The following is a 21308-nucleotide window of genomic DNA, read 5'->3' as shown; positions in this document are numbered from 1 at the left end:
TCAGAGAAGATCGATGCAGACAGGATGCAGACAAAACGAAAGACTGTGATCAAAGTTGATGAAGATGATTCATTTAATTTCTCAAACAGTAAATTTCCCAACTACAGAAATTCAACAGTTATCATTGGTCAAGGAGGCAGCAAAGAAGCAAAGAGCCTCATAATGACAAATTACATACACAATTGTCTCGCTGCAACACACACACACACACACACACACACACACACACACACACACACACACACACACACACACACACACACACACACACACACACACACACACACCGATGCACAGCTGTTGTTCTGATGCCGAATACATGCATCATATCTTTGCCCTGCAGCTGTGCGTGGATACTGTATGCGTGCACAAGAGGAAATCAAGCTCCAACTGATGAAAATATAGCTTCATACGCCTGTGTCTTTGCCACAGCTGGAGTACAACGCATTGTTCCACTCTCACAGCTCTAATCCTAATTCCCACAGCCCAACATTCAGAATAGCTTTTCTTTTTTTCAGCTTGAATTCTTGTGCAGGGTCTTTATCAGATAGGATTTCCTTGTTCCTCTGGGTGCACAAACCTGCACCGCGCTTCCAAAGCTGCAGTGGCGTTTGGCTTCAGATCAAAGAAAACTTCAAAATCGCAGGTGACACATTCTCCCCCAAAATATGGTGAAATTAAATGCAGCAGTTGAGCTGATTCATCGCTTTTACTACTTTCAAAACATTACCTCCATCAGACACCTTCAAATTCAGCTTCAAAGTTAAATCTGATGCTAATTGGAGTTCAGATCAGTTTGGATTTAAATTTTATGTATTTATTGTTGTTATATAATTAATGGGAATCACTTGAAAAGGAGTTCACACATATATGAAGCAGCCAGCACAGTTTGATTGTAACACATTGATTTACAGTACGTCTGCTGAGCAGTGGTTTACTTGGTCGTATTCCCATTAAAAATCGAAACAAAAAACACACATTTTATTAAACACATTAGCAGGTGATGCATCTAATTTCACCTGAGGATTTCGGGTCTCGAGCTTTTTCTGCATGGACGCGCAAACAGGTGAAGAAACTTCGACTTGGGAGAAAATGAGTAAATCAACTAAACAGTCAAAATGTTGACATGAAACAATGCTTCAATACGTGTTATTGGAACAGGTTAGCAATATTGTTTTTCCTGTTCTCTTTTGTCCAGGTTACATTTTCTAGTGCTACATTACATTTTATTAAAAATATTCAAATGAGAGAAGAAAAGTACTCCTAATTCAGTCCTCGGCTCCTCTTTTTAGCAGGAAAAATCATTTTAAAGTTGCTCATGATATTATATATAATACAATTTTGTTATTAACTATATTTGTAAACACAAATAAAACACATGCATTATTATGAAGTGTGATGTTCAGCTGTTTCTTTAGAAAAATGTGGTGTACTAATGATAATCAAAAATGTTTTGTGCAGTTATTCCCACGTAACTGAAATTCTAAAACTGTTGAAATATGTCAGTTACCTCAGCAAGACTAATTTGAAATCGTGATGTAAATTTTACAGAATATTAAAACAGATGGCTCTTTCTGGAAAAAAAAGAAATAAAATACAAAGTAAAAAGCGATTAAACATGTCTCTACATGTGCTGGTGAATTGTGTTTAATCCTACGTAAGCAATCCATTACGCAAAAGCATGTGTAACATTGTGTGTGTGTGTGTGTGTGTGTGTGTGTGTGTGTGTGTGTGTGTGTGTGTGTGTGTGTGTGTGTGTGTGTGTGTGTGTGTGTGTGTGTGTGTGTGTGTGTGTGTGTGTGTGTGTGTGCGTGCGTGTGTTAATATGGGTGCAATGTGGGTATACAAACTTGTGTTTGCACTCCTACTTGCGTATGTACCAAAGGTAAGTTTCCGTCAAAGGAAAGTTGAGGTTTTCTGTCCGTTTACAGTGCAACAAACAAACTGCTGACGAGGAGATTTCAGGCAGACATTGATGATTTGAGAAGCGGCTGATCTGCATCTATATTGTTTAAATCCCCCGTCCTCGAAACCTCCAAACCATTATTAAAACCATGGATTAAAATGGATTTATTCCTCTTATAATTTGCCCAGTTGCATTTTTTTTTTTTTTTTCAATTTCAGTGTTCTCGGTTGTGACTTGAAACACAAGAGATCGTCTCGGTTCTTCAAGTCGCACACGTTAAGCCCCAAATCAATGTCCAAGTCTCCAGAAATGATATGACTTTGTTTTTGCCAAAAAAATGGGAACTTGCGCTTGTTTTTCCAGTGCTTTTAAAGTTCACATGAGTGTGTCATTGATCGCTGAAATATACTGATTGAAAGACTGTGAGACCATCTCTGTGTGGCGTGGTATACTGTTCGGTGCGGAAGCGTGGGTGGTGGCACTCTTTTATTTTCACTGACAATTCGAAATATTTCCATCCCTTGGAAGTGTTTGTGAACACAAAACTCCTCCATCTTTTAGGTCGACACGTAGCAGACGATATGCAGGTTTAAACAAAGACATTAACCCTTTCAAAACTGAGAATATCTTTTAGGCCTCCGCTTGAAGGTTTTACACTCAAAATGAAAAGAGCACGTCTGAGGCAGCCACAGGGGCTGTTTGAATAATTTTGGGGTCAAAATAAAGGAAAGTGTTGTGATATTTGTTTGAAAAACTTTCCAGTGTGTTGATAAAGTGACACGAGATGAATCGCGGTGTTTGGTAATTCTATTGATTGGGGTTTGAGTTTTCTTTGGAGCATATAAAATTGATTTTCCTGGTCTCTGAGGTTCTTCTGTTTAATTAGATGGTAAACGTTACTTATTATTTTCATGTTTCTTGTGCCGTGGGGACACATCCAACTGGCCCTCTGGAGTGGGCAGGTTGGTTTCACACAGCTTTGTGTGCTGTGTTTCGATTAGTTTAGTCAGAGGAGAACAGTAGGAATCTAAAATGTTGAGTTTGAAAAAAAAAAAGAAAAGAAATTCAAATACACTAATGAACAAAATAAACAATTTTCATAGATTCCTTCAGGGGTTATCAGAGTGAATAGAGAAGATCCACAGAGACATTAGGTTTTGATCGCTGATCAGTGTTTCCTCAGTCATGCTGAGTCAATTTTCTTTGTGTATTGAGCTCATTTCCTGCGCTGCTCAGATTATTCTGAAGTGACTTTTAATGTTGTAAAAGGGATATTCTGTACAAGTTAAAATGAATTCTCATCATGATTATGTTTTGTACATTTTCAAGAGCAATTTATGCTACAGTATATGAACAATTCCTTTTCGGCATACAACAGTTCGCTTTTTTTTTTTGCAAAGATAACACAATCAGTTCATCATTTCTGGCTGAGAAAGCCACTAAAGGAAGAAATAAAAGCAGTGTCATATTTTTATCTCTTCCTGTCCTGCGTGTACACGCAGGGAGATGCTGGGTTTGTTTGGTCTGTAGCTGCTGATAAAGACAAAAGCGCTCACACAACCGATGTTGATCATAAATGATTGCTCTTTCAAATTCCACTTTCAGGTGTCCCGTTACTCTCAGGCTTTAAAAATCAGCATGTATTTATTTTTTGATTTTTTTACTTTTTGCATCTAAAACAAAGGATATGTTAATTTGGGCTACTCACACCGTGCCAAACTCTGCTTATTTGAGTTACCTGAGCTGCAATTGCTTTGGAAAGTTGTTGGAGGAACTGTGTGCGTGACTGCTGTGTGTTCATGTGTGTGAATGGGTGAGTGAGTGAACAGCGAAAGGTTGTGGGTCACAATGGATTTCCTGTTGTTTGAGGTTGACAATCAGAACTGAAATAGCAGAAAGAACAGACCACCGATGTTCTCTGTGCTGATCCTGCACATCAGACAGACCCACAATCATACACTCATCCATTTTAACTTTGAGGTGTATGTTTTCATTGCTGTTGCTTTGTTTTTTTGTTGAGTGATTGACAGGATAAGCCTACAATCGGTGAGCTATTAGATAGTGAGACACCATTGAAGTGATTAGATTTTCGGTAAGATCAATATATTATTACAAGGCGGGGGTGTGGGCTCTTTCTTCTTGTGTCTGAATTAACACCACCCTTGGAAAAAATCGTTTTTCTGTATTGTGGTTCAAACCAAAACATCTCAGTGAGATTTACAGTGGTTGACTCTTTGAAATTCTTCACTATTATCATGGTGAATCTTGAGGTTAATCAGTTGCATATAATTAATAAGATCTGCGGTCTTATCAATGGCCCGGTCATGTTTCTCTTTCATCGCACATGTTTGTCTCATGTATCACTTTTATTCGTGCTTCAGACCGCCCGTCCTCCAATCGGAAGCCTTTAGGAAATCCTTTTGGCATACGATAAAGAGGGCACACACTGACACACTAACACACACTTCTGAAGAAATCTGACACAGTTATGCACGGAAACACAAATACTCTGGCATATAAATATCATCAACGTGCACACATAAGAGTGTGTCTGACAGTGAACGCTCACACACTTGCAGCATTTGTGGAAGGAAGCGAGAAGACGGCTGTAAAAGATGATCAACAAGATTACTGTGTGTTTATAGAGTACTTGGTACTCGCTGGCTGTGGATTGGGTCCATACAGACACATGATATGTGATAAAGCTGCTGTACAGTCTGGTACAGGTTTGACTGAATGAAATGATCTCTAATTGTGAGAAAAATCGCCACTGATTCTAAGGCTGGTGGGTGTGAGACTCCAAAGATCAGGGGTACGGGGAGTGGGGGGGTGGGGTGGGGTGGGGGGGATGGCCATTACTGGCAGTGATGAAGGAGAGAGTGCATTACTGGCAGCAGTGTCCTTTATGAGCGAGACAGAGAGGGATTCACAAAGAAAGACCTGACATGAAAGAGGGACAGTCAGACCGAAAGAGAAGCAAGGCAACCACTTGAAAGGACTCTGAGGTTGACATCTTCGTATTCTCCGCATTTCCCCATTTGCAAATATTCCACGTCTTCAGAAGACTCTCTTTTTAATGCATTTGATGTTATTTTGTTCATCAGGAAGAACAAAAGGTGTTTAAGAGAGGAAAATACCTTGTTGGTTTGCCATGGTCACACAACAGGGGAAGTACAGCTTCACGTTCTCATGGTGGGAATCACTTTGCAGTCTACGTCTTTGGTTAAAGATATGTGTTGTCATATTCAACAAGAACAGACAAAAACAGTTTGCTGTCAGTACTGATCTTGACATTATTCACTGCTATTTTTTTCTTCACTTTTAATAACTTACAAATGTAAGTTATTAAAAGTGAAGAAAAAAATAGCAGTATTTTTGTATTTTCCTGAAATCGTAGCAGATACCATGAAGATTAAAAACAGTTCGATCCCTGTTGCTTGTGATGTCTGACCAACACATGGCAACACACGGTGTGAGTGCGTGAGGAGGTGACATTATGAGGTCATTATGGAATTCACTGATGGCCAATTCCTATTTATCTGACTCACTATTCTGTGGCAACTGTGCAGAAAAAGCAAAGTTGTTTTAAATAAATATTGACACAAAATTTACTTTTGTGATTTTGCAGCTCAGATTGAAATTATTCCCTGCAAGATCTGTGGAGACAAGTCCTCTGGAGTGCATTATGGAGTCATTACCTGTGAAGGCTGCAAGGTGAGACACACACACACACACACACACACACACACACACACACACACACACACACACACACACACACACACACACACACACACACACACACACACACACACACACGGATGGATTTGACCCCACAGCAACAATCCTACTGGATAGAATTATGATTTACTTGTCCATCCAGAATGTTTCACTCATTTAATTACTGTAGCAAGTTATTCTAATGCTACCAGGCTAAGATATACAGTCTGGCAACCAATACTTCAACTTCCAATTATTCTGCCTTCAGTGAATCATTTGTGATCCTATAATGTTAGCCGCCATTAAAGCACAACTTTTAAAGAATACATTTTATTTTTCTAATGGAGAGGTTTCGCATCCCAAATTTCAACTTTGAATCCTGAAACGCAGACTTGGTGACAAAGCATATATGTTTCACAACAAAACTAAAGAACCATTTCACAAATTGCCTTTTTTGTTTTACTTTCAAAAAACCAAAATCTCTGGGTGTCCCATGCACAAATAATGCTTGTGTTGTACGTGGCTGCTCCTGCTCGCAGGGATTTTTCCGGCGTAGCCAGCTGCCCACTGTATCCTACTCCTGCTCAAGGCAAAGTAACTGTCAGATCGACCGAGCCAGCCGCAACCGCTGCCAGCACTGCCGTCTGCAGAAGTGTTTGGCACAGGGCATGAGCAGAGATGGTGAGACATGAAAAAGACACTCACTGAACACCTAATGAAGCCACTTTATTCTTAATTCACACCATGCTCTTTGTTTGTCTCTTTGGGTTTTCTTGTAGCCGTGAAGTTTGGTCGAATGTCCAAACGTCAAAGGGACTCTCTGATTGCCGAGGTGGCAAAGCACCGACAGCAACAGCAGCAGCAACAGCAGCTCCAGGGAGAAAACCAGCCCGTCTTGTCGTATGGCACCAAGAATCGTCAAGACCGAGCCCCCCAACTCCTGCAGCCCATCTCCTCTGCGTACCCCTACACCGGGGACGCCGAGCTGTTAAACTATGCAGCTGACGTTCACCCATACCTGTTGTGCTCCCCGAACGACTCGCAGGTGTCCGGTATGATCTACCGAAGCACCAGTGTCTCTCCCACTATGAGATCCCAAGGAAGGGGAGACAACGGCGGACACCCTGACGTAAGAGGTGAGGCACACACTTCACTCATTGCACTTCTATTCATCAACCTCACCCGGTTTCTAACAAAGATCTCATTGTTTCTGTGTTACCAAAGGGTTTGACTCCAGACAATCCCCTCATGATCTGATGGCGATTCATTCCTACAACTCCTTCGAGGATCCTTACAGCGTCTACCCGCACTCTCTGCGAAACATAGGTGAACAAACAGGACCTAAAATGATGCAGGACACTGAGTTATATTTGTAGCGTTTACAATCTTCTCCTTCTCTTCAGATGATCTTTGTGCCAGCATCGTGCGCTCCCACAGAGAGACCAGCCAGTACAGAGTGGAGGAGCTGCAGGCTCTCAAGTTAAAGCTGTTCAGCAGAGTGGAGATCCAATCCTACCAGAGCAAAGTACACCTGACTTTCTCTGTCTTCACTCCTCTTTGATCTCTTCTCAGTCTCAACTGAAAACATGCCATGTCTCATGTCACGAAGCCACATTTTTTTGATGAGTCAAAGTGAAAGCACAGAATATCTTCACTTATTTCCCCCTCTCCTCCTCTGTCCTTGTCAAAGAGAAAGAAGAGGTGGCAAATAGAGCGATACATAACAAGACCTTCACCAGTGAATTGAGTGGGAATGACTTGTCAGGTCTTTTAATTTATTGCTTTAAGCAGAGGGATTAACAAATTACCATTCTCAAGTACTTTTTGCTGCTTGTAGTTTTCCCAAAGTTGTAAGTTTACTTATTCATAACATCAATTGACACCATGTAATCTACTTCACCACTCCTGCACTAGAAGCGTATAAAGAGATTATGTAGTATATATTGCTTCCAATACGATATTTGGTTGTGAAGAATATGCATCAGCGGGAATTTGTAGGATACATACAACCCCTCAGCTGCATTACGACCAAAGCCAGGAGTATAAATGAATACATTTTGTGTGCTTATAATGCAACTCAAGGATGCTTTACAGTATGAAACAGTAAAAACACCCAAAAATAAAGCAAATGTTAAACGCAATAACACAGACACACACTGGATGACAGATCAATCACAATTCTAAAAGCTCTTGTAATTTAGTACAATTAAATCTTTTTCAAAACAAATATACTCAAGCACACATTTTCAGTGCTCTTTCCTCTTTTGGTTGTTTTGCAAATAATCACTTGACAAAAAAGTTTTCCCCTGTGTGTCACTGTCGTTTAGTCAGTGGATGAGATGTGGCAGTACTGTGCCACCCGGCTGACTGACGCTGTGCAGTATGTGGTGGAGTTTGCGAAACACATCCCAGGTTTCCGAATGCTCAGCCAGAACGACCAGATTGCTCTCTTGAAAACTGGTGAATTTCTCATTTCACAAGTATGCACACTAGTCTCAAAAGGTTTTGCTCTTTACTGATGCATCGTTATGCTGTTTTTCCACACAGGGTCCATGGAGGTGGTTCTGGTCAGGATGAGTCGGGCCTTCAACACGGAGAACAGCACTGTGTTCTTTGATGGAAAGTTTGCCAGAGTTGAAATCTTCAAGTCGTTGGGTGAGTGCACTGACTGATATCTGGAAAAATCCACAGACATGGTAACCTGTTGGTGCTGACCGGCGTCTTTTCTTGCAGCCTGTGGTGATCTGATCATGGCAGTGTTTGACTTTGCTCATGATATATGTGCTCTGAAGCTCAGCGAGCAGCAGATCGCTCTCTTCAGTGCTTTGGTGCTGATCAACGCAGGTGAGAATCACTCGACCCGTGTCTCAGTCGTGTTGCAGAGAATCTATGGAACTGTCCATCAGGCAACACTAATGATTGTATATAGATGTTATTGAGGGGGAATTTATTTATGGATTTATTTCACTTTTATTGCTTTTTTCCCCCTTAATTTCTTCGTGTTGATTTAATCTGGCCGGACTCCAACCCCATACATTCTTTTTTTCTAGATGTTTGCTCACAGTTCTGCCTTTAAATATGAATATGTATTGACAGTTTTGCAGAGTACATTGTTTAAGAAACAGTAATGTTAATGCGTTTTTGTAAATATTGTTTTTTGCAGACCGTCCATGTCTGGAGGACAGAGGCAGAGTGCAAAGGGTGCAAAGAAGTGTGGAGTTAGGACTCACACACATTTTACACAGAGACCACCAAGAAAATCTGATGGACAAGGTACAAGAGTGAACAAATACACACTGTCTTCACTTTAGGTGTCTGTATACAGATTCATCACATGTGCTCAGGCTCTACAATGTAATCAAAGTGCAAACACCAATAGAGTAGTATGATGTTGATTCCATTCTATTGTTTCATTCTTAACTGTGTTGTGCTGGTTCTGCCTATCAGCCATCGCTTTTCTCATAAAAAAAATTCTAATTCATTTCTTTATTAAAGTTTTTGAAGTTGTAGGTCTCCTGTGCATAGAGTGCTGTGCCGGATACGCAAAATGTTGGCATTTTTCTTTGTAAATTCTCCTCCAATTAGTTTGAAATCAAAATTGTTGATGGGGAGTGATGCCAAAAAAACATAATAAGTCAACTGACATGTAAGTTTAATTTAATGCCAGAGAGAAGAGCCTGGAAATACTTAAATAAACTGCCCATTTGTGTTCAAATTAATTAACATTCAAGTAAATTACATATACTACATAAGGCATTTCAAACCAAGGAGTTCCAAAGTGTTTTTCCTCAGAGCCTTCCATCATACTGCATGTGTGCTTTGCTCTCTGCAGCCTGAAGTAGATTTGTAACCCGGGTGTGTTTGCTCCCTGCAGCTGTACCAGAGGATGGCAGTGTTACGTTCCCTGTGTAGTCTGCACATGGAGAAGCTGCGCTGGTTCAGCCAGCGGTACCCGCTCACTGCTCACTCGCTGTTCCCTCCGCTCTACAAGGAGCTGTTTGCGTCTGAGGCCGAGCTGCTGCCAGGGGCCACTCACTGATCATTCACTGGATAATGCAAAGACAGTGGCACACACTCGCACATCGACATGTTGTTTTAAAAACCAGTACGTCCTGAAAACAATATATTTTTCTAATATTAATAATCAAAGAAGGCGAAATGGTACAGAGATGTTAGTAGTAATCTATATCAAAGGTGAAATTCAATATTTTGAGCTTGAAAAGATGATGTTGGTTGTTCCAGGGAGACGTTTTGGTGTTCTTTTTAACAGTTCGTCATCAGTCCAGTACATGATTCATTCTGTCTCAGGTTGTAATGTTGTGATTCTGTCCAGTCATAGTTTCCGTGTGTCATGGTGTTTCAGACGTACAGATTCAAAGAGGCAACACCCCGGTCATGAAATGAAAAGCCGCTCTTTTGTGTGAAAATTCATTTTTCGATTGGAATTGAGACGAACCGTTTCTGACATTTGTAACGTAACACTTTGTGTAGTTCAGATTGAATGCTCAGAGGTTTCTATTTCTCATTTATTTGCTTAAAAAAAATCATAAAAAAAGAAGAAGAAAAAAAAAAAAAAACACATCAAAAAAGTCAAACTGGTCCAAATGAATAAAAGTAGTACTTTCATAGTGTGAGGTGGGCCGCCTCTGGGGGGCGACAGAGAGTTTCAGGAAATTCTGTTTTCTGTTTTAATTTTTAATCATGTAATCATGCCCCTCCAAAAAAATGTAACTCAAGAGTAAAACCATATATTTCAAGCATTGACAAGGATTCCGCTGGCAGCCCAATAAATAAAACAATTTGCTCAAAATTTTATCAGTTTCATGCAGTCACACTCTCATGGTGGATTGTCCTCTTGTTTTATCTCTGTTTTGTTTTTATTCCAAAAGGTTTGTTGGCTGCAGTTTTGCTGTGTCATATGGGGAATCGATGTGGTGCTGAATGTTCCAGTTTCAAACTGAACACATCAAAACAAACGTGAAACAACATGCCTCTCTGTGTCTGTATGTCTGTAGAAAAGTTTCTCCTCAGGATGATGTCACAGATTGACCAATAAATCTCGCAGGGCAGTGGTACCTCTATAATACCTCTTTACTATTCTCTGTTTGTCTAGTTAAACCCTCGCAGGCTTTTTTTTATATTAAATATTTTTGAGCTTTGGAAAGATTTTGCATTAAACGTAGACTTGATATTCAGGTAAAATGTCGAGATATGGTAATAATATCTTCATCTGTGTGCTAACTTTTCTCTCCGTGATCAACTCTCACAAGTGTTGTTTTCTTTGTGTATCTTCAATAAAGCCCTGAATGAAGAGGAAATGTTGAGGGGTTTCAGCATTAAATACTGGACTGCCAGGTGTAGTTTTCTCTGTTCCCAGGACAGTTGCGATTTTAATGGAGATGATTTTATGTAAGCCTTTAAATAAACTGCTGAAGCTGTGACACCAGGACAGTGTAATGATCTCATTTGGTTCTTTCTTGAAATGCAGTGAAAAATCAGTGGTGCAAAACTGAGACAAACCAGACAAAAGAATCATTTATTGAATTTCTGCTAATTCTCAGCAGCGTGATGAAGAAGGTCGCTTAAGCAACATTACTGTTTTGCAGCTGCAGCAATTAAGTCGGAAATATTAGTCACTGTGGTGACTTTTAGAAATTGTTAGTGGAAAGTTGTCATACACAAAAGCTGTTGCTAACCAAGTGAAGAGGAAGCATATTGAAAGGGTCTGTGTCACTTGGATGAGGTTTAGATATTTCTTCTAAAAACTACTAAGAGTTAAGTGCACCTCCTGTCTGCGTCTCTTTGAGCAGGTTTTTGGCAATTAAGCAATTTTTTTGAACAACTTTCATATGTAGTGTTTTGGTTTTTTTTTGTCTTTGTGGTTTGACGGCAGGTAAACAATTCTTGCAATGTTCTTTCTCTTCCATCGAAGAGCGAAATAGAAGGAAAACCACAATACAAGAACTGATGATTTCCCTGGCACGTTGCCTGTATGTGTCAAGATACCTCTGAGAATGAGATCATGAATGTGATTTCACCAGACTTCACAAATGAAAAGAGTATATTCCTGCAACCTCTGGGTCTTTTTCAACAATGGTCAACATGAAGCGGGCACAACAGTTTCTAGAGGGGGAAGTCTTATTCAATTCGCTTAAGAACAGTAGTTAAAACAACCCTGATATCAGTGACATCAAATCATCAGCATTAGCATCAACAAGCAGATCTTATATACTTACATATAAACACAATATAAATCTGAATGCAACAATATTCAGAGACAAAAGACATTTTTAAAATCTTGCAATTGCACCGATCAGGTTAGTAGAAATTTAATTAAAAGTGAACTTTTTAAAAAATATTAATATGCACAAAAACAAAGAGAATCATTTGGAGTATGTTTTGTATTTTATAACTTTGAAAATCATTTTTACTAGTTTGGTCCAATTAATGTGGCACTGAGGCTAAAAACTGTTTGACACCTTTAATTCCACATCACTATATTTCTTTACATGACGTGCACAGTAAGTTTCCAGTCGTGCACCACTGTTACAGAATGAAAGAGAATGTTGAGTTTCACAAAACATTTAGTCTTTTTCAAGTTTTTTGGGCCATTTGAGGAATTTCAAAAGACAGCACAACCATTCCAAATAGAAACTGTAGCGTACAATAAGAAGCCATTTGACTTTTTGTCTGGTTTGCGTTTTGGTGGGAGGAAGTGTCCAGAGGTCACATTTGGTTTCTCGTAACCGTAACCCTGGCCTCGGTGAGAGATAACAAGGAATTTACGGTATTTGATATCTTTTTACAAGAGTAAACAATAAATTGCAACCATCGTGAGAATCTTGCACAAAATGTATAAGCAGTCTACAATCTCTACCACTTTCCAATATGCATATATACATATACACGTTGTTATTGTATGAAATTGTTCCACAAAATGCACTGGAGTCAGAAACAGATCTGTTTAGTCTTCATGTAGAGTAACATTTCATCCAGATGGACTGTAAAAAGTCGGAAAAGACTACATTAATGATTTACTAGGGATGTCAACAAAAGAATTTCAGCATGGGCTTGGAAACTACTCATCTTCAGCAGAAATTCTCAATGATATAAAGGATGTATTTTCAACAAATCCCTATTTTTTCCAGAGAAAGGAGCAACAAGTAACACGGTGATATATCCAACCAGGCAGCTTTTAAACATGGAAATACCAGAAAGTATCACAGTGGTTCCACACTGTGACAGAGGTCATGCAAAGTCATTTCGCATGTATCCATCGTTCATGTATTCAAATATTGAGTATGGTCTCCTTGTGCCTGTGTACATTTTTCATTTGTACTGATGCTCCTCCCCCCAAAAAAGCTGTGCACAGTAACGCTTTACTTCCACCTAAGTGATGTAAGTTGAGCTGAACTTAAAGAGAGCATCAGTCATTTGATGAACCAACACAGTCACGAGTCACTTTACCAAGTAACTTGTACTGCTTACCATAGAAGTAACGAATAACTGTATTCAAGTACTAATTTCTAGTCACTTGTTTAAAACTGGCCCCTGCGCATGGTGACCAGTCCAGACACTGTGATGTGAATTCATGACACTATCTGGATTTCATTGTGTTTCAATAGATTATTGAACATCAATTCAAATCAACCGGCCCTTTGCACAGAATACTACAGTCATTTATTTCATGTGAAGTTGAGAATATACTGAAAGATATATTGTTGAATCTTCTTGTTGTGAAGCATGATGGGTGACCTCTGGGAAGTTTGTCTGAACTTGTGTCTTTGATTATCAAGCTATATCACTTTGTTATGTAACCCAACTTTACATCCAAACTAAGTAATACTTAACAATCTTGAGGCCAGGAGAAGTGTCCTATTATTTTAGAAATCAAAACTTGATCCTAGCCTCCGAACCTTACATAAATATCATAGTAAGATTATGTCTGACTGCTAAAGGGACATTTCAGACGTTTTACTATCGTGTAGTCTCAATACTAGTTGAGGGTTTGAGGCCTATTCCATATGATTTTATGTTAGGGAACTGATGCTCATCTGCCAAAGAGGTGATTATCAAGGCAGCCAAATCTAAATGTCAAAGACTGACAAGATAAATGCCTGAAACTGACAATATCACAATAAGCTTCATGTCGGATCAAGTCCAGCTCATAATTTACCAGCACCCAGGATCATAACGGATCCTCGATGAGTCATGTAGAAAAAACTCCCTCTCCTCCCTCTCCTCCCTCCTCATCTCCTGAAACCCCCACAGCAGCCATAAAAGTGTTTGTCCGGTTCTGCTGCCTGTTTCTGCCTGTCCCGACCTCTTTCTCCGTGAGACGGACAGCTCAGCCGCTTCTGTTGGACCAATTAGCGGAGCGTCAGAGCGCCGCTGCCCAGCTGAGCGCGCAGTAGTGGGCGGCCTCTGCTCCTCCGCTTCCACCACCGACCGGTCGGATCAGAACGAACCGGGCAGGATCAGCCTCACGATGGGCTCCTCTTGGCTGCTCCTCTGTCCCACAACACTGCTCCTGGTTGTGCTGAGCTCCGCTTCCCAAGGTTTGGTCCATAGAACTCTCTGCTTGTTTTGTTTTTTTTAAACGTGCCAAACTTAGTTGTTTGTTTACCACCGGCTCCATGTTTGGTTTCCTCCGCTGCTGCGTTCACGTTCCTTTATTTTACGCAGCGAACAGATTTTTTTTGTTTGTTTTTTTTAAAAGAAATAAACATTTCTGGTCACAGATTAGATGTCAAGCGTGTCTCCATTGGTATGTGTGTTTTGCTGCCAAGTACTTGTAATTTGTTTAAAATGTGGTGCGCCATACTTATTGCCGAGTTACAGTTTTTCGTACATGTTTCTTATGTAAACCTAAATTCCTAATAATGCAAAAGTTAATCCTCCCCAATCTCAAACTTAAATATGTCAAGTGTTTCTGTTTTATTCTTTATGGAAATCTTAAACAGCTTCAGTAGTATAATACCGTATATTACAATACATTATTTCATAAAAACTGGAGGCCATAATTGTCTCAGTTACATTTCTGTTATTTTTATGTTATGAGAAGCAACTGACAAAACAATTTTTCTACTATGATACTTTATTTAATAGTCATATCTGATAAAACAGGAACTTAATCTCAGTGGTGATTCTGTCTATGAATTTATGTAACAACTTGCAGTTTTCTCATTAAATCTTATCAATCCTAACAACAGTATACAATAATTACATGTTCGTGTGTGAGAACGCTTCATATTCTAACTGTAGTTGGCAGCTCATCATGATTATCAAACAAAAACTATTGTCTTGCATAACTCTGTGGTGGTCTCTCTCTCTCGCTCTCTCTCTCTCTCGCTCTCTCTCTCTCTCGCTCTCTCTCTCTCTCTCTCTCTTTCTGTTTTTGTGTACAACTTTCCAGTTGACCGGGATGAGCTGCAGCATGCAGTCACCGATGACCTTGACAAAATCATGCAAGGTGTGTGCATGTATATGTTTGCATTCTTGTGCACTTTTTCTAGAGGGCCTAATTACAATCTCACATGTTCCCTGTGGCATTTGGCCAGCTCCTTCTAAATGGGGAGGCCGTCGCAGGGTCGGGACTTGAAACTGAACTTGAAGTTGAAGGAATGCTCCATCAGTTACGCTCAAAAAGTTTACTTTAATCTTGACAACAGCATGATAATAGGCTCTGTGGCTGCAGGAGACATAGTGCAGCCTGTTAGGAGTAGGGCTCTAAACACAAGTTCAGGTCAGCAGTTATTACTTCACTTATGGGAAAGTTGCAGTCATGACTCAAGACTGCAGTTATGTAGGTCAGATTTGATTCCAGAAATCTGAGGACAGTGTGGCTGTATATCTTTCTGTATGTTTGTTTTCTTAACATACCGATTTCATTTGTGTGTTATTCAGAGATGCAAGACCCAGATTCATTCATGCTCCAAAGAGAAATGGACTTGACAGAGCTCTTAGATCTTGAAGGTAGACCACTATTAGGAAATAGATTTGGAACGAACAAGCCCTCGTGTTTTTGCCAAACCCCTATATTTTATTTTTTCAGAGTTTCCTGGAGAGCAGATAATGATATCTGCACCAGGACATGGTACAAGGGAAAGAGGTAAGATTCTACCGACTGACCAGCTTATTTCTACTGCAGGTTATATTAAATCCTCCTTCCTCTCACAGTTATTGAAGCTGCTTCACCAACAGACTGGATATGAAACATAAAATCATAATATGAAATATAAGTAAAGTAGAGCTACTGTCTTTTGTGCATACATCAAATGGTAAACAGAGTTCACTTATATAGTGCTTTTTCCACTGACTGCCCTCAAACTGCTTTACAGTGTTAGTCACATTCACCCATCAAGAGAGAAAGTAAAGTTCTAAACTCTTGAGCTCATGTGTGTCAAAAACAGAATCTGTCTCTTATCATTTTTTTCTGTGATTCATTCTAAGTAATTGATACATTTTCTCCTATCAGGGGGTTTCAGACCAGGAGGTTTGACACCAAGGGGACGTATGTATCTGCTTTACACTGTTTATTTTTTCCCTAAAATCAACTGCCTTTATATCTTCTCCCGTAAACTTATAAATCTGTGTGATGATTTGTATTTATCTCTCAAAGGTCAGCCAGGTTTTGGCCCGCGGTCTTTCGGAGGCCCTCCCATGCTGGAATATAAGGTTCAGTTTCCCCTCGGCAAGCCAACGCCTGAAAATCTCCAAGCCATTTGTCTCCATGGAGACCATCGTCCTCGCTACCCAGATTCCTACTTTCCTGCTTCTGGTTATGGCCAGCTGAGACGAAGGGCCAGCGCCATCAACACAGCCGAGTCCTGGTTTGGGACATGCTGCAAAGGGAACCGGACGTGGGAGAGGGAAGTGACACTGTGTTGCGCCACACAGGCCGTATGTTTTTCACGTCTTTTTCGAGCCAATTCTGCAATGTTTTGCCATGTTTTAGATGCGCAATGTCAGTGTGACACGGTCTTCTTGCACCATTTCTTTTTCTTTTGGTCTCCATTTGACTGGAGGAGATTCTGCCTTCAGAACTCTGCAATAGTAATTGCGGAGATAAAAGCTGGGATTAAAACCAATGGGACCTCAAACATACAATAACATGTAATTTATGTGATCCACGCAATCCCTCGTCAAGAAAAGTCAGTCACAGGCGTCATATCATTGGCTTAACTAATGCAGGAGGCCTGGTGCAGCAAACCAAACACGGTGTGTTTTGTTTTGCATGTTTTGGAATCATCCTCAGAACATAAAGAGAGACGAAACATTCTTCACATTGCAGAGCTGACGGTACTTGCATTTTTGAACCAAAGTCAAAGGCCTTAGGCACTTACAGTTGATAAGCCCGTTAAATGCAACCCAGATAGACATAACAGACAGGCCTTGGCATGAGCTGCTGGGAAGCTGTGTGAGACCAAAAACAAACCTGTTTTTGTGGATTGGAAAAACATTTGATCATTTAAACCTTTGCGTTTGCAGGGTTGGGTGAGATAGTCTCTTGACTGAGTGTGACTTCAGGTGGTCTATTCAGCTGATGTATAGCCTCAAGCATTCAGATTTTCTGTCAAAGTATTGAACTCATGCACACTGACCGTCTGTGTTTCTGTATTTCTCTCTGTGTGGACTGCAGTGGGAGCTCTCAGTGGATTCGTTTTGTGAGGAGGACGCGTCAGTGAAGGATCGTCTTTATCACTGCTGTTGGCTGTTTGGCCAAGACAGATTGAACTGTTTCAACAACGACGCTCCGAACCCAAGCTATGATCCCACTGAATTGATGCCAATACAGCCAATTCCACCAACTGTCAACTTCACTTTTGACCCCAGCACCTGCGAAAGGTACACTGTGAAATGAATAAAATGAGGATTAATATCTAATAATATATACATTTACACATTCCACAAAGAAAAATTCCACAAAAAATTACATCAATTGAATCAAGGTTGTTTTTGCTGTGGGCCAAGAATGTGGCCTTCAATATTTCAAAATATCAACAGAAAGATGATACTTTGATTATATTCAGACAATGTTATGTTACAAAAACATAGTGCAGATGTTATAGAAGAGATAAAAAAAAACGTTTTTCCTCAAATCTTATGTCTGACATGTGTTTTTGTTTTTCTTATGGCCAACTAACAGTGCACAAAAAGACTAAATACAATTTACTGATTCTACGAACAAATGTTCTTTCCGCAGCCAAAGCTTGATACTCTTCATTCTTCTGAGCTGCTCATCTTATGTTTCAGTGTATTCGCTAAAAACCTTCTCGAAACTGGAAGCCACCTTGTGTTACACACATTCGAACGTTTTTGTTGTTTTGTAAAATCAGCCTCAAAATATGCTCGTCAGCCTTTATAATAGTCCAAGAAAAGATTTGAATGCATTAAGAGAGGTTGTCACTGTAACTATCTTATATTATTCACAATGCAATGACTTCTAGCGATGCACAGAAACAATCTCCTAAATTATAGCTTCATCAGAGTTGCATCGAGTTAACATGAGACTGTCGCCAGTTCACTTCTTTTCCTTCCTGTCACACTTTTTAAATATACCGAAGACTGCAGACCGGAGTCAGTTGTTCAGCCATTACAACTTTCCTTTTATCAAACTCACTCAAATCGTCACAGTCGTCAAGTCTTCTTGTTTCTAGCACCTTGACAACAAAGTACCTACATGCTGCAAAATATTCCACCCACTCACAGGTGCCACGATAAAACCGTAATCTGTGATATTCACTTCACTTCTCAGTGGTCATAACATTTTGTCTGATCAAAAAAGAAAGAACAAGAAAGGTGCAGACCTTATCTTTGATAATCCATTCAAAGAGAAACAAAGTGACTGGATGTGATTTGTAGGTGGGTGTTGAGAGACTTCTAATTGCAAAACACATATTTGACTCTGACCTTGTGCTTACAGGACACTTGTGACTCAATATAGAGCCAGAGCAAACAGAGGGAGGCAGCAGAAGAAACCTCCCACTTCCATGAAAGTTGACATGAACTTTCCTCTTGGGCAACCCACCGCAGAGACGGTAAAGTCAATGTGCCACAGCCAGAAGCTTCGCCCGTTCTATAACATCAAGTGCCTGCCTGCTGAAGGCTACGATCTGGTGGCGCGACAGGCCAGAGCCATCAACCATTTGGAAAATGGATTCAAGAAGTGCTGCAAAAAGAAGAAGGGTTTGCTCCACTGTGCTGACCAGAAGGTGAAACTAAAATACCAACAAACGTGGTGTTCATTTGAATTACTCTGTATGAATAACCGTGTTGTTCTGTGTTCCAGTGGCGTGAAGAACTAGACAAGTTTTGCAAGCCTAAGAGTGGAGAGGAGGTTAATTTCAACTGCTGTTCACCCGAGAACGCACAGGATCGCTACAACTGCTTTCAGGCGATCTCTCACGACCCATTCTATAATCTGACGTCTGCCACCGAAGAGATCACACTCTCCAAAATATGTAAGACGCACAAGATCATCAGGAAGAGGTGAGACCAAACTGTAGGTCTGTCGAAAAACAGAAATCTCAAACTTATGACATTGTGAAATTGCTTCAAACTCTTCTCAGCATATGTGCATAATCTGTGATGACAATTATTGCAGTGAGTATTATTAATACTGTGACTGGCCTTAGATTCCCTGTTGGCGTTCCTCTCAAGGCGTTTGTGAAAAAATGCTGCCCTCTGTCTGAAGAAGAGAAGACGACATGTTTCATGCAGAAGGTGAGTTAAAACGACTCATTAAAAAAAAAAAATCATCACAGCAAAAAAAACAAAGATATCAGTATTTAAATATTCACACAGAAATCTTCCAATGATAAAATATTGATACCTCTGAGGTGATTTACAAATACATCACAGAGAAAACTGCACCTATGTATGTGAGGGTTTTCACACACACATGTACGTGTTCACACAGACTGAAAGTTTAGAGTCCATACTAATTAATGTGAGGTAGTAACATTGACAATAAACTAATTAAATCAAGTGAGAGAGAAATTAAAAGTATGTATATGGAAAAATATGCAGTAAAAGAGGAAAATGCTATGAAAGTAGAATGCATGGTATATTGAAATTAAAAAGTAAAACAAATAGGACATAAATATATTAGGAATCGCCATAGAAATGCAAACACTAAATAAAATGACATAAAAACACATTAGTGCTAAAAAAAACTAGGGAGTCATCAATTACAAAGAGCGACATCAGACTAAGCTTGTAAGAACTAAGTTTATAAAGCGCATAGTGGTTTAAAAGCAGCATCCTCAAAAGTTTTTGTTGTGTTTTGGGGAATGAGGATGAGAAGTATGCAGATTCGTACATGAAAAAGCTTTTCTGTCATCATGTTGCAAGACCACGTGATATTTTATTAACACATGTGCAGTGGAATTCCAGATTTACAGCAACTGAGGAATTTCTGATAGACCAGAAAGGAGAACACAATAATCCTTCAATATGCGGGTTGGGAATGTGTGTAACAGTTTCAGACAGAGAAAAGGTCACACTCCGGATATGTTTCTCAAGTAATAAAATACAAAAGTATGGACCAGCGACATGTTAAAAAGTGATGTTATGTTAAATCTAGACAAACTCAGTTTGTCTGATGTTGTTTTTTGTTTATCTCTTTGCCCGCCTCTCCATAAAATCAGGTTGTGGACGTTTCCAAGAACGTGTGTTCAGTGAAGAGGCCGCTGCCTGCCGTCCGCCGCTGCTGTGAAATGCCTTCACATGAAACTCCACACTGCATCTCCACGATTCTCAAGGACGGCATCACCAAAGCTGTCAATGTCTTACACCAGAAGATGAGGAGAAGATGTCCTCTCTCCTAAAAAATTTAACGTTTGAGTGTTTGCTGCAGAACCTCCAGGCATCGGCCCATGCAGGGAATGGGATGACAGAAGAGTTCAAAATGTGGACCAAAATCTTGCTTCACCTGCTGCCAGTGTTATTTACTGATATCTGAAATCACATGACAAGCATTGCAGTCACTTCTGATTTTATAACTATCCTTCGAAGGATGTAGATTTGCAAACAGATTGTTGTCACTGTGCCACCACTAAAAAGTAGTGGTACGCGCTGCTTTTTGCATATTTGGATTTTTGTATCGGTTTTTGAAAAGCTTTGGGATCTTTTTGTTTCTCGTTATGTGGTTAAGATCATATCTGCAACAGTTCTAATAAACACTTTTTTTTAAATGTTCCTCTTGTGTTGTCTTCTTTCTTAGACCCTATATGTACATACGTCTTCAATACCAAGTGAAGACAGGCGCTGATGGGAACATGATTGTCACTGTTAATGATAAAATAATAACCCAGTTTGCGAAGATATATTTTGCAGAGTAATGAAAAAAACTAAATGTCAAATATTCAAATTGTTGTTGAAATGTGATGTTATTAAAGAATCAGTGGTAAAATGCCTTCAATTTGGGTTTGTTTCTGATCAAATATCACTTATATTACAGATGCACACACACATTTTAAGTGCTGGGGTTGTTTTTTCCAATCTAATATAGATTCATATTTTCAGATTATGGAAGAAACCCAGATGTTCTTGCTGTGACAAGTGCAATGCAGTACTCAACAGCTATAGAAGAAATACATAAATAAAGAAGTTGATTTTTAATTTTTTTTTAAGTCAGTCCAGTAACCATATGAAATTATTATTGTGCAAACTAAAGGCA

General features: G+C 39.7%; 2 protein-coding genes across 5 annotated transcripts in view; both read left to right on the top strand.

Moving 5' to 3' along the window:
* The window catches only part of rorc (RAR-related orphan receptor C), a 21164-nt gene extending 10224 nt beyond the window's left edge, over positions 1–10940 (top strand). For all 4 annotated transcript variants that reach the window (XM_080471875.1, XM_080471877.1, XM_080471876.1 and 1 more), the window contains 10 exons: positions 5535–5620; positions 6166–6307; positions 6406–6762; positions 6851–6952; positions 7030–7151; positions 7954–8086; positions 8174–8281; positions 8360–8470; positions 8790–8899; positions 9501–10940. In XM_080471875.1, coding sequence (XP_080328001.1) covers positions 5535–5620; positions 6166–6307; positions 6406–6762; positions 6851–6952; positions 7030–7151; positions 7954–8086; positions 8174–8281; positions 8360–8470; positions 8790–8899; positions 9501–9665 — 1436 coding nt within the window. In that variant the 3' untranslated portion in view covers positions 9666–10940. The remainder of the gene's footprint in view (positions 1–5534; positions 5621–6165; positions 6308–6405; positions 6763–6850; positions 6953–7029; positions 7152–7953; positions 8087–8173; positions 8282–8359; positions 8471–8789; positions 8900–9500) is intronic.
* A 2928-nt stretch (positions 10941–13868) lies between these two features.
* ecm1b (extracellular matrix protein 1b) lies at positions 13869–20827 on the top strand. Its single transcript, XM_080471843.1, has 11 exons — positions 13869–14184; positions 15042–15098; positions 15533–15601; positions 15681–15737; positions 16104–16139; positions 16248–16528; positions 17268–17473; positions 18552–18840; positions 18918–19117; positions 19264–19351; positions 20278–20827. Exons 1-11 carry the CDS (start codon positions 14115–14117, stop codon positions 20455–20457), a joined length of 1533 nt encoding a protein of 510 aa, XP_080327969.1. The 5' UTR covers positions 13869–14114; the 3' UTR covers positions 20458–20827.
* The last annotated feature ends 481 nt before the right edge of the window (positions 20828–21308 follow it).

Source organism: Lipophrys pholis, assembly GCF_963383615.2.
Source record: "Lipophrys pholis genome assembly, chromosome: 9".
NCBI lineage: Eukaryota > Metazoa > Chordata > Actinopteri > Blenniiformes > Blenniidae > Lipophrys > Lipophrys pholis.
Note: the sequence above shows the minus strand (reverse complement) of the source record. Positions and strands in the feature narration are given on the sequence as shown.

Excerpts from the sequence above, each read along its gene's own strand:
- ecm1b (XM_080471843.1), top strand. The coding sequence starts at position 14,115 with ATGGGCTCCTCTTGGCTGCTCCTCTGTCCCACAACACTGCTCCTGGTT. Across the intron at positions 14,185-15,041 it reads GCTGAGCTCCGCTTCCCAAG|TTGACCGGGATGAGCTGCAG; the intron begins GTTTGGTCCATA and ends ACAACTTTCCAG. Across the intron at positions 15,738-16,103 it reads ACATGGTACAAGGGAAAGAG|GGGGTTTCAGACCAGGAGGT; the intron begins GTAAGATTCTAC and ends TTCTCCTATCAG.